This window comes from Beta vulgaris, chromosome 3, assembly GCF_026745355.1.
Source record: "Beta vulgaris subsp. vulgaris cultivar EL10 chromosome 3, EL10.2, whole genome shotgun sequence".
Taxonomy (NCBI): domain Eukaryota; kingdom Viridiplantae; phylum Streptophyta; class Magnoliopsida; order Caryophyllales; family Amaranthaceae; genus Beta; species Beta vulgaris.
This window is the reverse complement of record NC_079204.1, coordinates 373,906-388,119: the sequence shown is the minus strand read 5'-3', so window position 1 is coordinate 388,119 and position 14,214 is coordinate 373,906. Positions and strand designations below refer to the sequence as shown.

The 14,214-nt window shown below is 34.3% G+C and overlaps 2 protein-coding genes across 2 annotated transcripts; both read right to left on the bottom strand.

The window, feature by feature from the left end:
- Positions 1–140: 140 nt before the first annotated feature.
- On the bottom strand, positions 141–2,859 carry LOC104887877 (60S ribosomal protein L23). The gene is made up of 4 exons (XM_010672645.4): positions 2,699–2,859; positions 1,635–1,919; positions 959–1,000; positions 141–368 (listed from the first exon to the last, which is right to left on the bottom strand). Exons 1-4 carry the CDS (start codon positions 2,709–2,711, stop codon positions 286–288), a joined length of 423 nt encoding a protein of 140 aa, XP_010670947.1. The 5' UTR covers positions 2,712–2,859; the 3' UTR covers positions 141–285.
- A 1,854-nt stretch (positions 2,860–4,713) lies between these two features.
- LOC104887876 (hypothetical protein) lies at positions 4,714–9,948 on the bottom strand. Its single transcript, XM_010672644.4, has 3 exons — positions 9,621–9,948; positions 6,118–7,949; positions 4,714–5,188 (listed from the first exon to the last, which is right to left on the bottom strand). The coding sequence occupies exons 2-3, from the start codon at positions 7,822–7,824 to the stop codon at positions 5,021–5,023; spliced, it is 1,875 nt and encodes a 624-aa protein (XP_010670946.2). The 5' UTR covers positions 7,825–7,949; positions 9,621–9,948; the 3' UTR covers positions 4,714–5,020.
- Positions 9,949–14,214: the final 4,266 nt, after the last annotated feature.

Genomic DNA, 14,214 nt, shown 5'->3' with positions numbered 1-14,214 from the left:
GATTAACCCCAGTCTAAAAAAGCTCTAATTTCTGGAATCTCAACAAGTTCAACATCGACGACAACAAGAACGCTACAGAATTGGATGAAAGGCTGTAAATAACGGTTGTTTTGCAAAGGAGAGAAAACCAAACAATAAAATGGAGTATTTAATCACTGCTTTAAATTATCACGCAAAATCACACATTGTTTTAACATATCCTACCAAACTTGCATTGTTCACTTATCCGACTACAAACATTCAGCTTTTAAAGCAAAACAAAATTTGAGAAACTTCTGGCATCTCTTAGACAATGGCGTTAGCAGCACTTGCAATCCTTGGCCATAGATCGGCGCACTCCTTACCAATGGGACCAGTAATAGCAGATCCTGAAACATGTAGCAGAATATATCAAGACCGGTATATTATCAAACAAGCCCAACATGTATGCCAACTTGTTATGTATGCCAACTTGTATTAGTGCTGATGTTGGCATACATAACAAGCAGATGGAGACCAAGACCATCTAATAAAAAGCTTAAGAGAGGCTTGTATGTACAGAAGCTTCCTTTCTGTAACTAGACAACATCAGCCAAATGCAGCAAGTTCTAGACATTTGAGAAGTATTTAGCAGTGTCATGAGGATAAAGCTTAAGAGACGCTTGTATCTGTACTTTGTTTCGTTAAAAAGGACCACTAATACAAGTTGAAAATCCATGGAAGTGGAAACAATATCATCCCATTGATACACAACAAAGAGCTGAGTTAGGCAACAAGGAAAGCAAGAGTCACCAACAACCTCCTCACTAGAAATATTTTAGAAGTTAGCTGCAAATGAAATTTGATGTTATATGAAGTTATGAACTATTGAAGGTTTCCATGAAACATACAAGTTCCCAAAGTCGAATAATCCGCCAAAAATACAAAGCCTCAAATTATAGTCACGACTCATGAAAATACGGTAGATGCTATTACATACCTTTCATTTCACCTTTCGGATTGACAATTACTCCAGCATTATCTGTAACATAAATAGATTGATCATGAAAAAATCCAACCGAAAGGCAAGAACAAAAGAAATCAAACAAAACAATCGCAGATCAATGAACATGCTCAAAAAAAAAAATAAGCAGACTTGTCCAACATGTTCAAAACAAATAAAATACGCAGTGTGAACGATGAACTCTTGTATTTTATTAACACTACTGAAGGGAAAAAAAGCATAGTAATCTCCAGAGCAGACTAGACAAAGCGGGAACCTCAAAGATGTCAGCAATGAAAGTAACACATGAAAGGGTCATAGGCTGACAACTAATATGCTTGGCAACCTCACAATTAATGTAATAGTACTACATGTGCAAAAGCAGTAGCCATCAACAGCAACATTTGATGGCTGAGCATTCTAGAAACAAAGAGGTAAAATCAGCAGGAAACACAATACTAAATCCAAAGGTGGTCACTACGATAAAACCAGCATTCAGAAAGGGAACTATGGAGTTACGGAACACTATATTCTCAATTGCACAGCTACCTCCATTATCTCCAAGAACACAATCACAATATATGCTTATAGATCCCGCAATAGTGCAAGAGGGAGAGACTAAGAAAAAAACGCATATTGAGATGTAAATAGACTAATAGAGCTAAGAATTAACCTTCAAAGTACATGAAGACACCGTCCTTTCGGCGCCATGGCTTGCGTTGCCTGACAATAACAGCAGGCATGACCTTCTTACGGAGATCAGGCTTTCCTTTCTTGACAGTAGCCATAACCATGTCACCCACACAAGCTGATGGCAACCTGTTGAGCCTACCCTTAATTCCCTTGACGGAAATAATGTACAGGTTCTTCGCCCCTGTGTTGTCAGCACAGTTCACTGTGGCTGCCACTGGGAGACCCAGTGACATCCTGAACTTGTTTCCAGCAGAACCTCCACGTCCTGAAAATCTCGATTTACCACCATATAACAAAGTAAAATCTCAAGTTAGAAACTAATAAAATCCCAATTCTTTTATCAGACCTAACACACAAAAAAAACAGTTAAGGACTACGCCCCTACAATTTCCTCCCAAATAAGTGCCCGCGAGCATCGGAAGAAACAAAATCAATTGTTTGCCAGCAAGAAGTAGCTTTTTAAACTAATCTACATATATTAGCATAAATTCAGCTAATCTTCCTAAGCTAACAGTTCAATTCCTCTAATGTCAAATGAACAATCTATCATAAAAAGGGACACCAAAAAAAGGCTTCAACCTTCTAGCAATATAAATCAACACTCATAATATATTTTTCATATAAAACAGGCATAATTTCAGTACTGTATTAATAAAACTTATAACCTAAAAATAATTAATAAAACTTGCTTAAACCAAAATTTTCCCGTCTTACAATTTCATGATTAAAAACTACACTATTCATGAAGCAAAGTTAAATCATTTCATTTCCAATCTACAAGATTTCATAACTATCTTCAATGAAGTTCCAAATTAAAGCATAAATCGATCAGTTAATCTACAGCACAAACATTTGCACTAATAAGTTGAAAATTCTTAACAATCCAACACTAATAAGAAATTAATTTCAGCTCCATACATAACTTAACCTAATCTAAGTAATTTTAACAACACATACAAATAAATGAGAAACATTGTTGTCAGGAAATCTGGAAATTTGATCGTTTAAACAAAGTAATCGAAAAGTATAAGATAGAAAACAAACCTCGCTTCGACATTTTCGCCGCAGGAGAGAGAAAGAAAGGAAATAGAGAGAAGGAAGACGACGACTAGGGTTTTTGAGGTGAGTTATATATGAGACGCAAAAAAAATTAGGGTTTCGGGTTGTCTGTGCAAATTCCCGAAATGACCCTTTTCCAATTCCATTTCTTTGCATATTGCAACTTTTTTTTTTAGTGTTGCCAAAGTGTATCAATAATCAAATATTCACCTCGTGCAAATTGAAATATGAGAAATGACAAAGCTACCCTTGGTTAAGCACCGTATACGCTTAAGGAACGAAGTTGAAATTTTTTTTTTTATTTTTGAAAGAAAGTTGAAATTTTTTTATTATATAAGTCAAGGTCAAAAATTTCAATAATAAACTAAATAAACATTAACAACGTAACTTGACATAATGAGAAAAATGCTTACTCAATAAAAAAAATTACTAATTAAATTTGACTACAAAACTTTACATCTAAATGTTTATCTCAATTTCTAAAAACTTTATAGATTACGGTAGTTTGTATAACAATAATTATAAATCACACTTTTATAATTATATTTTGATGAAAATTATTAAGAATAAACCAAAACAATGGATGCACGCATCGCATGCATAGAAGACTAGTAGTTATGTAAGTACGGGGTAAGTTATTGGGTTAAAAATCGAAAATCAAACCAAACCTAACCAAATCGAATTAATAATTTGGTTTAGATTTTTTCATGAAATCGGTTTGGTTTGGATTCTAAATTTTTTTATTATTATTTTTTGGGTTGGTTTGGTTTTGATTTGGAAAATCGAAAAATACCAATCCAAACCGAAATATAGATATGTAGATCCCCGTCCCTATTCCTACTTTCAAAAAATTTGGGTTTTTGCCACTTTGGGTTTCCTTTTCTCATAAACTAAAGCCCCTAACACGTAAGTTAGTAAGTTGGGGTTTCTTGCTCCTCTCTCTTCTAAGTCTTATGTCACTAAGTCACCACTAAAAAAATGGAATGGTTTGGTTTAGTTTTGATTTTGGAACATTAAAAAATCGGTTTGTTTGGTTTTGACTTTAAAATTTCGGTCTGGTTTGAGCCGAATTTAGGTTTGGAAATTTAAAAATCGAATTTATTTCGATTTGGTTTGTTTTTTTTTTCTAAAACCAAACCAAAAAACATAATTTATACCCTTACATTTAAGTAGGTTTTGTTGTTATGGGATCAAATTCCAATACGGGTTCTTTGTTCGAGTTGGCAATTATTCATGGGTGAGTGAATTGTCCACCATCACCACCCCGCCCCAAACCCCCCCCCCCAGTAAATGGTGATCACCCACGATAAAGCGGGTAATTGGGGGTGGTGGGTGGATCGAGTCGGAAATGAATGATATTTTTTGGACTCATCACCCATTCCAATCACCCATATATAGCAAACTAGCAAATAGCAATGATGGACTTGTTTTATTTGTTATATTAAGACATTATTAGTATTATTTTTCGACGCGTAATAAGAATGATATTTTTTCGATTTTCAGTTAATTTGTGAGACTATGATTAACTTTTCATATATTAATATCTTTAAAATTGTTAAGTCTCTAAAGAATAATTCTTGTTCCTCGTATCACCCGTTTTCCATCCGCCCCACTCGCAGTTGATGGATGGAGCGGATATGGGTAAAATTCGTGACGGGTGATTGATGGTGTGGATGAAATTTTGGATCGCAGGTGATGGGGCGGATGAAGGTCCACCTGACCCATCTCCGATCCACACTGACAACTAATTCTGTCATATAAATAGGCCATGAGTGATCAGTGCAAAGAAAGTATAAACATTGAAGAATGGAGGGTGTATCAACTAACTACTAGATAACAGCTCAATAACATGTGTCTAGATATGTCAAAAATATATACGTCCTCCATTTCGTTTTCAATGTAACAATAGAATATTTTATGTCAAAAATACCCCTCTATTGCATGCAAAACGAAACGGAAGAAGTACCATGGTTGAGTTCACAAAAAAATTTGGAGTCGAGTACAAGAAGTCTTCTTTCTGGTTATCGAGGGTCGACAAACACAAACAATGTTTAGTACAATTGGCAAAAGCCACAAATCAAAGAGGCCAGAATACACTACTTTTGTTGTTTAAGAACCCACATCAATCAACATTGCTAAACACAAACAACATTGCTAAATCTAAATCACCCCTATATATATTTAAGTACAATAAACAATAAAAAATCATGTATAATTAACCTAATTCTGCCTTTGCTGCAGCTATAAACACACATACAAAGCTAATCTAAGGTAGATCTCAAAAAAATGTCAGATCCTCTCATGACATCAATCCTGTACATGCTTCGGACGCAAACTTGAGCTCTGAGAATGAATAATTGCCACCGCAATAGAAAAACATTGCAATGCTGATAGAGAAGAAGGCTGGAAACTAATGAAATACAAGCCATCTCGTATGTTCACCATTTTTACAGGGGGTGTTCCATCAGCCGAGCCCTGCATGAAATGTAATGCCGTTTTTAGTTACTGCAGTGATCTTCATAAGTTAGGGCATATCATGGAACTCAATAAAAAATGAAATAAATGTCCTGATGGACTGGAGATAGAATGTATGTAGCTCACAGAACATAAAGAAAGTAAACACTTTTGATCCACCTAAAGTGGAAAAACAAGAGAAGGGGATTAAAAAGAGAAGGATTACAGTAAAGTAGTTGTAGTACATATTTTCATGTCATAAATTGTGATTGAAATCCAAAATGAAGGAGAATGTTTTGAGTCAGTACATCACAATCTCAAGTATCAAGTGTTAGGCTGTCATGGGCTTTTTAGTTTCTATAAATCAACGGAACCATGATAATTTCCACTCAGGTTCAGGTGCATTTGAGGAAAGAACTTTTTGTGGCAAATAGTATCCATTTTACAAGAGCTCTAGAATATGGTATATAATATTGATAGCATCACTGCATTGCGACCAGATTGTAAGGATTTCGGAACTGCGGCCGAGATATTAGGCTGCAACAGCAGTGAAACATCTGCAAGCTTCTGCGGCTATTACCACGATTATGACCGAATTTGAGATGTAGAACCATGCTCTAGATAGATGGAAGGGTTTTCCCGTTATACTACACTACATATTGCTTAGAAACTCATATACTCGTATCTAAGTAGTCACCCGTTGATCATAAATAGAGCTAGCAATTTGGGTACACAGGTCATGGTTGAGTGACTTGAATCTATCTATGACGAGATATGCCAACAGTAGAGGCTCAAAATATATCCTTCTATGACATACTTTTTGCCTTTCTGGCATGCAACTTAGGAACCAATGAGGATTTGTAAATTGAAAATTTAAACCATATGAATGTATGCATGAGAAAATCATTTAGAAGTTTTCTTATATTAAAAAAAAAGGCTACAACACATACCTCTGCGAACAAATCAAATGACTTGCAGTCCCCCTGTGCCTCAGCAGACGACCAACTTTCTTCTTCTCTTTGCTTGGCTTTTAAAATTTTCAGAGGGCAACCCATATCCCAGCCACCACAATCACAGGTCCCACCTGATCTCCATCTCTCTATGAGACTCCCTGGCCCTCCATCCCTTGTTCTTGGCCCACCATGAAGACCTGCAGGCACAATAATATCCATGCTAGTAGAACAGTCCCCAACATTCCTTAGACAACATTCAGCATAAGCAACATTTTGCTTGATCCCAGCTTTCTTAAGAAAGTTCAGGCCCCAGCCTCCCACTTTTTCCTTCTGATCATCCTCGTCTTGTAGATGGTCTTTCACAACAATCGCTGCCATTTCAAGATTTGGTAGAAAATCATTTTCTGAAAACTCAGGTTTAGAACTACTGCATGCTTCTAACCCCTTCTCCGGAGAAAAATCTTCAGGAATAGCACTTGAACCACCAAACAAAGAGGGGGTTCTCTGCTTAAATGAGTGACCAGCCTTAAACACATCCATGACCTTTGACAATTTCCTACTTCTCCTACTGTTTCGGGAGAAAGTGTGCACCTCTCTCGTCTGATTTTCATTCGCACCAACCAGAATGAACTCGGTCTCCATAATTCTAGATTTACTTGAGTAGATAGAAAAGGATGTTGAGACCTTCATCTTGCCTATTAAATCAGGCTCATTTTCAGAAAAATCAAACAACTTCAAGTCAGCTCCTTTCAGATGAAAAGAGTAGACATAGTTCGGTGCCTTCTGATTGGTTTCCTCAACTTTCCATGCATTTGCCACATAAACATCTTTCTGGTCATCCAAAGTGAAAGTGAAATGCGGAATCCCATTATCCCAAGTAAAATGAAGCATTCCTTGAGAATCAGATGGAGAAGGAGAAGATGCAGAAGACTGGTCAGGGCGTACAGATACTCCACTTGATAAGGAAAGAGAGCTTCTTTGTACGGAATCTGATCTGTACTTCTGATTTGATCTATAAGTGGAGGACTCCTTTCCAGGCCTATGGGAGAGACTATCAGTTAACCTACTAGGAGAGCCTTGGTAATCTGAAGGAATGCATTTTTTGTTTCTAAATAAGTTAGTCCCTCCAACCTTTGAATTATGATCTGTGTTCCCAAGTCTTTGAAACAAAGGGCTTCTCAATATCCTCATCATACTATTGCTTCCCATAATAGATCCAATAATTTCTTCTTCTCCTGGATTCAGAACTAAATCTCCAATCCCAACAGCCATTGGATAGCCAATTGCATAAGTTGTCCCGTCAAAAGAATTTCTTCCTCCAATTGTTGCATTATCCAAGGAACCCAAGTTCACAGATAGAGCACATGGAGCTCCTTTCGATGCATTCATATGCATGAGTTCCAAGCACCGCTTCATATACTTCTCATCTAAACTTACTATTTGTTTTGGGATTTTGACCCCTAAGCCACGAAATCTTTTATGGAAAAGCTCTTGAAACCAGTTTTCACAAGTCTCTGACTGTATCAACTTTAAAATCAGTGTCTTTCCTGGTTTCCCACCTTTGACCAAGGTCTGTGCTCTAGAATCTGATATGTACAAAGCACTTTGTTCAGCTGATCCATGGATCTTGGTATAGCTGTGGAATACATCTCCTTCAGTTTGATCATCTTTGTGTCTGTTAGCACAAGTTCGCTCCATGCTCATCTGCAACTATTCGAGATCATTCGCCAATGACAAGGATGTCTCCTTGCGTTTCCAAACGCACCACTTTACAATGACAAACAAAATTCAAGGCTTGTGTCTTTCTAGGCCTCGTCTTTCAACAGAATCTGGTGTGCAATATAAAGTTGTTGCATAAGCAGATTGATGATCAAGACGATAAATCTACATCTAGCTATAGAGATTAAACATGTAGATAAGATGGACGCAAATTCACAAGTAGAGTAAATTTTTTAGAAACCTAGCACAATAACAGCGATATCAGAGGATAAAACAACAATATATTGATGGGAACACATATACCAAAAAAAAAAAAAAAAAACCAACCAACAGTGGCAATGAAGACAGGAAAACCCAGAAAGAAGCTACAAATTCCTAACTCGAGCCCTAAGGTTATTTCTAATCAAAACCCAAGTAATCACAGAAGAGTTACAAAACAATGTCAGTCAACGAGATAGGCATTCAAATGATGGTCAAGTAGCTTATTTACAAAAGGCAGGCACTCGCCACCTAGCCGGGCCTATATCCTCATGAGGTCCCCCATTCTGCCAAGTTTTGAAGAGTAAAATCTTTCCGATCGCCAAAATTTACAAGCAGTTTATAGAGATTCGCCAAAAGTTACTAAGGAAAAGAAAATATTTACTAACAATGGGACCAGAACAAGGAACAAAGTAAAATTCATAAAGGCAATGCAATCAATTGGTCACCAAACTATTGAGTAGCACACAAAGTATGGTTAAAGGTCTCAAAGTATTGAGTGATTTCATTCTATTGTAACTTGTAGGACCTGGGACCAGATCAGGGAACAAATTGAGTCAACAATATCATAAGACAGTACAATCAGTTCAGCAAAATCTATCAAGTAGGCCTCCATGTATGGATTACTTCATCCTATTGGAAGACCATATGCAAGATATAATTCATATACTAAACGGTAAACAAACTTTCCAGCAGCAATGGACCATTCTTATCATTAGCAAATGCATCAATAAAACATATGGCTAGGAAAGCATGCCAAAAGAAATGTAACAAGTTATAATACAACCAAAAGCATAACAAATGAAATACTTCTATATAGGAAGTTTCTACTTCACATATTGGTCACACTCGCGAAATTTCCAATTCATCTCCGAGATGTACAAATTTGTTAATCAAGTGGCATTTTTTGTACTAAAAATGTCACTAATATCTAGCCATAGTATGCAATCATGATTATTTTTTTTTTTTATTGGCTTTTATGTACTACTCATAGATATGAAGTATACACACTACAATAGTAGAATCTAAATATTCAGTCATAATAATTGAATTTACAATCAAAGATTATACGATTTCATTTATTTCAGAACGGAGAAAGTATATTTTGTTGGGTATATATTGGAGATGAACAGGAAGACCCTCGGACAAACATTAGACATTTCAAGGTTCAATATAATACATAGCATGATACATGAAGCTCAGATTCTCAGCAAACTTATCAAGTATAACAGTTACAAAATCATGTATAAGCTCACATAATCTATATCATAAACAAAAGAAACAAAAATAAATAAATTAATTATTTACACTCCAAATAACAAACTCCATTAATCTACAAACAGAATTCAAGTCATTTTAGCAACTACTAGTCAAAAGAACACAAAATTTGCATTCCAACTATACAAAAACAACAACCCAACAAAAAAAAAAACTTCATTAAAATGTAAAAACAACCAAAATAAAGAATAAACTTCTACGCATTTCTCTAAAACAAAATAAAAATCAAAACTTTAATGGATTACCTGAGTGTAAGATCCGAAAATCACAAACCCAGATTAGCAAAACTAATGAATTCCTCAAAAATTGACAAACTTTCACATCCCCATAAACCAGAAACCTTAAAAAAGTAACTACACAGTTGCCCAACACCTACTTTTGGAAAATGCTTCAGAGAGATAAACTGTTCAACTTGATAGAAAAGAGGAGAGAGAAAGAGAGAGTGGAGAAGAAAGAAACTAACTGCAAATGGAAATAACAAATAAGGTGGTAGAAATCGTAAGCCACGTTCTTTGTTGAATTTTTTTTTTGTGCTCCAAAACTAACTTGGAATCCAAAATTTCCTAGGACCCACCAAAAACATAATTTTTTTATTATTTTTTGAAGAAATTGGGTTTTTAAAATATAGGAGAAAAAAAATTATTGGTTATTGGTAGGAGGAAATAGACCTAAGAACAATTTTTTTTTTTTTTTTTGTTTATAGAGTCCACAACGGCAAGATGAGACTCGATCTCACGATCTATTAGAATTAAAGAGAAACTCTAACCAACTAGGTTATATGTTATTCTAATTTTTTTTTAAGGGAGTAAGGCTATATTTGGTAATATTGAATGAAATAGAGCTGAAACTGATAAGGTGGCTAAAACTGATTATATAGCAGCTCAAACTGTTAAGGTGCTGAAACTGATAAGGTAACTGATTGCATAACCCGTTTGCTATAGCTGAAATATCTTTTTAGGCTTAAAAAAAATATAAAGAAAAATAAATAAATAAAATTCAGCACCTGATCTCAAACGCTATATTTTACTCCAACTCAATTTCAATCAAAATTTGAACTTAAATTTTATTTAAGTTTCTACACCAAACAAACAAACACCATTAATCATATAAGGTGACTTAAAATTGTAGCACCTTATCATTTAAGTTACCTGAAATGCTTCTCCAAACAGAGTCTAAATTTATTTTTTTATATAACTGGAAAAACTAAAATATTTTGTAAGGAAAAAGAAAATAAAGTTGAGAGGAAGTCTGAGCTGGTAAGCACGAAAGTCCTACATTTTGACTGAAGCTGACAAAGTAGTTTTTTATATTTAATTTATTGATTTATTTTTTTATTAAATTTTGATTATTTTGACATTGTAGTGTTTCGTTTATAAGATTTCTTGGATGATGTTGATAATGACTGGTGAGAAGAAAGAAATGGTGGGCAACAGGAGTAAGTGGTGGAGAATCGTAATTTCAGGAACATATATTCGTCACAGACTCACAGGGATAAATGGGTCAATGTTGTTTGTACCTTATGTTATCTTTGGGTTTATTTATTGTATTTTGTACCCATGGTTTTAATTATATTTAGTCTTCCTCGGACATTTATTACAGCTTTTACAAATTTACTACTGGTCCACTTTCATTTTGGGTTTTCGACAATAATATTTGTGGTAGTAGCTTTTAGTCATTAGAGTAGTTGTTAGCTGTGCTTGTAGCTGTTTGTGGTTGATGTGTAGCTGTTAGTTGTCCAAGTAACGGTATAAGATATTGATGTTCGGTAAAAGAAGCTGTCAAAGTAGTTGTTTACAAATAATTAATTAAACTCAAATAAAATTTTAATATATAATTTATACACCACTAAATACTACCCCAAAAGCAATTTCGAAACTAAAGTCGTCGTTCCCTCTAGGGTTTCTCCTTGAGAGAATTTTTTCTTTCAAGGGTTTCTCCTTGGGAGGGTTTTTTCCTAGCCTCCGTCGCTAGGTTTTTTTTCTTTTTTTGAAGGTTTTTCCTTCATTCTTTCTTCTTTCTCTTTGTTTTTTCATCACTTTTCTTCTTGGTCTCAATTGTGAATCTTTGTAGGGGCTTCCGCTGGTGTTCGTACCGGTGGTAAGCCCCAAAAACTTTTTAATTGCTTCCAATAAGTATATCCCATCTTTAAGATGATCTTTATTTTAGGATGTTCCATTTCTTTTTTTGTTCGTCTAATGAAGAAGGAAGATCTAACAATCATTATTCTCTGTAAGGATCTAGAAGACTACGGAAGTATTTTCACCCAAACGACTATGCATCAGCGGAAGTTAAGCCGAATCAGGGCGAACTCACATATTGTATTGCTTCAGATGAAATTTTTTATTAAGGCTATTTTTTATCAAATTTTATTTTTTTTCCTATCAAAAAAAAAAAAAAAACACTACCCCAAAAGCTACATATTGTAGCTTTTCATAAACACTACTAAAACACTACTTGTAACACTAAAAGCTACTTACACTACTAACTTACCAAACGCTACTATTTTTCTTAATTAGTGTTATAACCTAGTCAAAACATAGTAAAAGCTACTTGAAAAGCTTGCGCCAAACACGCCCTTTATGGGGTGGACCATGGACAGAATATGAAATGAAAATAAATTAATCATGTGTGGGTTAAGAATGTAGTAATACATATCTCTGGTTTGATATATATATATATATATAATATATATTATATATATATAATATAGATATATATATATAATATATATATAGATATATATATATATATATAGATATATATATATAATAGATATATATATATATATATATATATATATATATATATATTGTAGCGTTGGGTTCTAGCGAGAACCCTATTATGGTGAGAACTGTGAGAACCATTTAAAATGAGCAAAAATTTTCTAAAATGAGCAAAAAAAAGTAACAAATGAGCAGAAACATAAAATGAGTAGAAAACATTATGTCATCAAAAACGTAAAATGTACAAAAATGTAAAAGAAGAAAAACGTAAAATGAGCATAAAAAAGTTCAATGAGGAAAAAAAAAAGTAAAATGATCAAAACGTAAAATGAGCAAAAACGTTGATAAATGAGCACAAAATTGTTAAATGAACAAAACCATAAAATAAGCGAAACAAAAATGAGCAAAAATGTTATGAAATGATCAAAATCTTCGTAAAATGAGAAAAAATGAGTGGTTATCACGGTTCTTACCATAAGGATGGTTCATATATATATATATATATATATATATATATATTAAAGTTGCTTAAATAGTACTCCCTCTGTTTTTTTTTTTATCATTCTCACTTTCCTATGCGCGTCTTCCAATGCACCTCTTTGGGCTTAAATATCTTTCATTATATATTAGTAAAAATGATAACAATTGAATATTAATAATGTACTAATTGAGACGAATCAAACAAGACCACACATGACTATGTTTTTTCTTATAAATTGTGAAACAATTAGAAGATTCTCTTTAAGTATGAATAGTGCCAAGATTCTAAGTGAGAAAGATAAAAAAAAACAGAGGGAGTAAAATGTTACCAGTAACTTCACTTATTCTTTTTCATAAGAGATAAGTGTGTCTTTTCCTATAAAATCCTTAATCTTTTTTCATAGTTATTGTCAAAGGACCAACTCAACCAAAAGCTTAAGCTGATGGTTGAGGCCCCAAGAATAGATTTATACTCTATCAGTTATGTCCTCCTTAGGCATAGGATATGACTATATATGAAGGATACACATATTTTTATCTTTACGTACCCTAATCATGCATGGTAATTAAATTTCACCAAAACAAACAGGAGACTCATATTTGGAGGATTTTTTATCCTTATCCTAGCTCTTACCCCTTCAAACAATAAAAAAAACTAATATGAACCCGGTGCACACTAATTAGTGTGCACCCGATCCATATTACGTGAGTTTATGATAGTGTATATTGATATGATATAGTGTATATTAAAATGATATAGTGTATGTTACAGTGATATAGTGTATGTTAAAATGATATAGTGTATGTTACGGTGATATAGTGTATGTTAAAATGATATAGTGTATGTTACGGTGATATAGTGTACGTTAAAGTGATATAGTGTATGTTATAATGACATAGTGTATGTTAAAATGATATAGTGTATGTTAAAGTGATATAGTGTGTGTTAAAATGATATAGTGTGTGTTACAATGATATAGTGTATGTTAAAGTAATATAGGGTGTGTTAAAGTGATATAGTGTGTGTTAAAATGATATAGTGTATGTTACAATAATGATATAGTGTATATTAAAGTGATATAGTGTATGATCAAAGTGATATAGGGTGTGTTAAAGTGATATAGTGTATGTTATAATGATATAGTGTATGTTAAAATGATATTGTGTATGTTAAAGTGATATAACGGGTCACGTACCTGGGCCTGGTCCACACTATTTTTAGTGTAAACCGGGTCCACGCAAGTCGGATTGTCAAACAAATACCCTGAGAATTGAGATCAGGGAATAGGGATATGGGAACAGAAAAGTCTTGTCTTTGTTTAAGGAAATAAGGATAATGGGAGGGATAGAGATAGAGATAAAACACCTATTTAACCCACCTGGTTATTTTGGCCCGACTTGATTTTTGTACGGGTTTTGGACAGAATTTTCGGCCTGCAGTCGGACCTGGCCCGACCCGATTTGTTTTGCTTTGGGCAAACCAAAAATGACTTTTTAATCAATTTTTTTACCCGAAAAGTCCGTTCATTTGGCCCAAAATAACGAGCCTTGGGCACAAATTTTGGCCCGACCCGACCCGACCAATGTTTTTAGATACGGCCCGATCCAAACCCTAACCGGCCCGACCAATTTTTTT

Excerpts from the sequence above, each read along its gene's own strand:
- LOC104887876 (XM_010672644.4), bottom strand. The coding sequence starts at position 7,824 with ATGAGCATGGAGCGAACTTGTGCTAACAGACACAAAGATGATCAAACT. Across the intron at positions 5,189-6,117 it reads CATTTGATTTGTTCGCAGAG|GGCTCGGCTGATGGAACACC; the intron begins GTATGTGTTGTA and ends CATTTCATGCAG.
- LOC104887877 (XM_010672645.4), bottom strand. Across the intron at positions 1,001-1,634 it reads TGTCTTCATGTACTTTGAAG|ATAATGCTGGAGTAATTGTC; the intron begins GTTAATTCTTAG and ends TTTATGTTACAG. Across the intron at positions 369-958 it reads TCCGAAAGGTGAAATGAAAG|GATCTGCTATTACTGGTCCC; the intron begins GTATGTAATAGC and ends TACATGTTTCAG.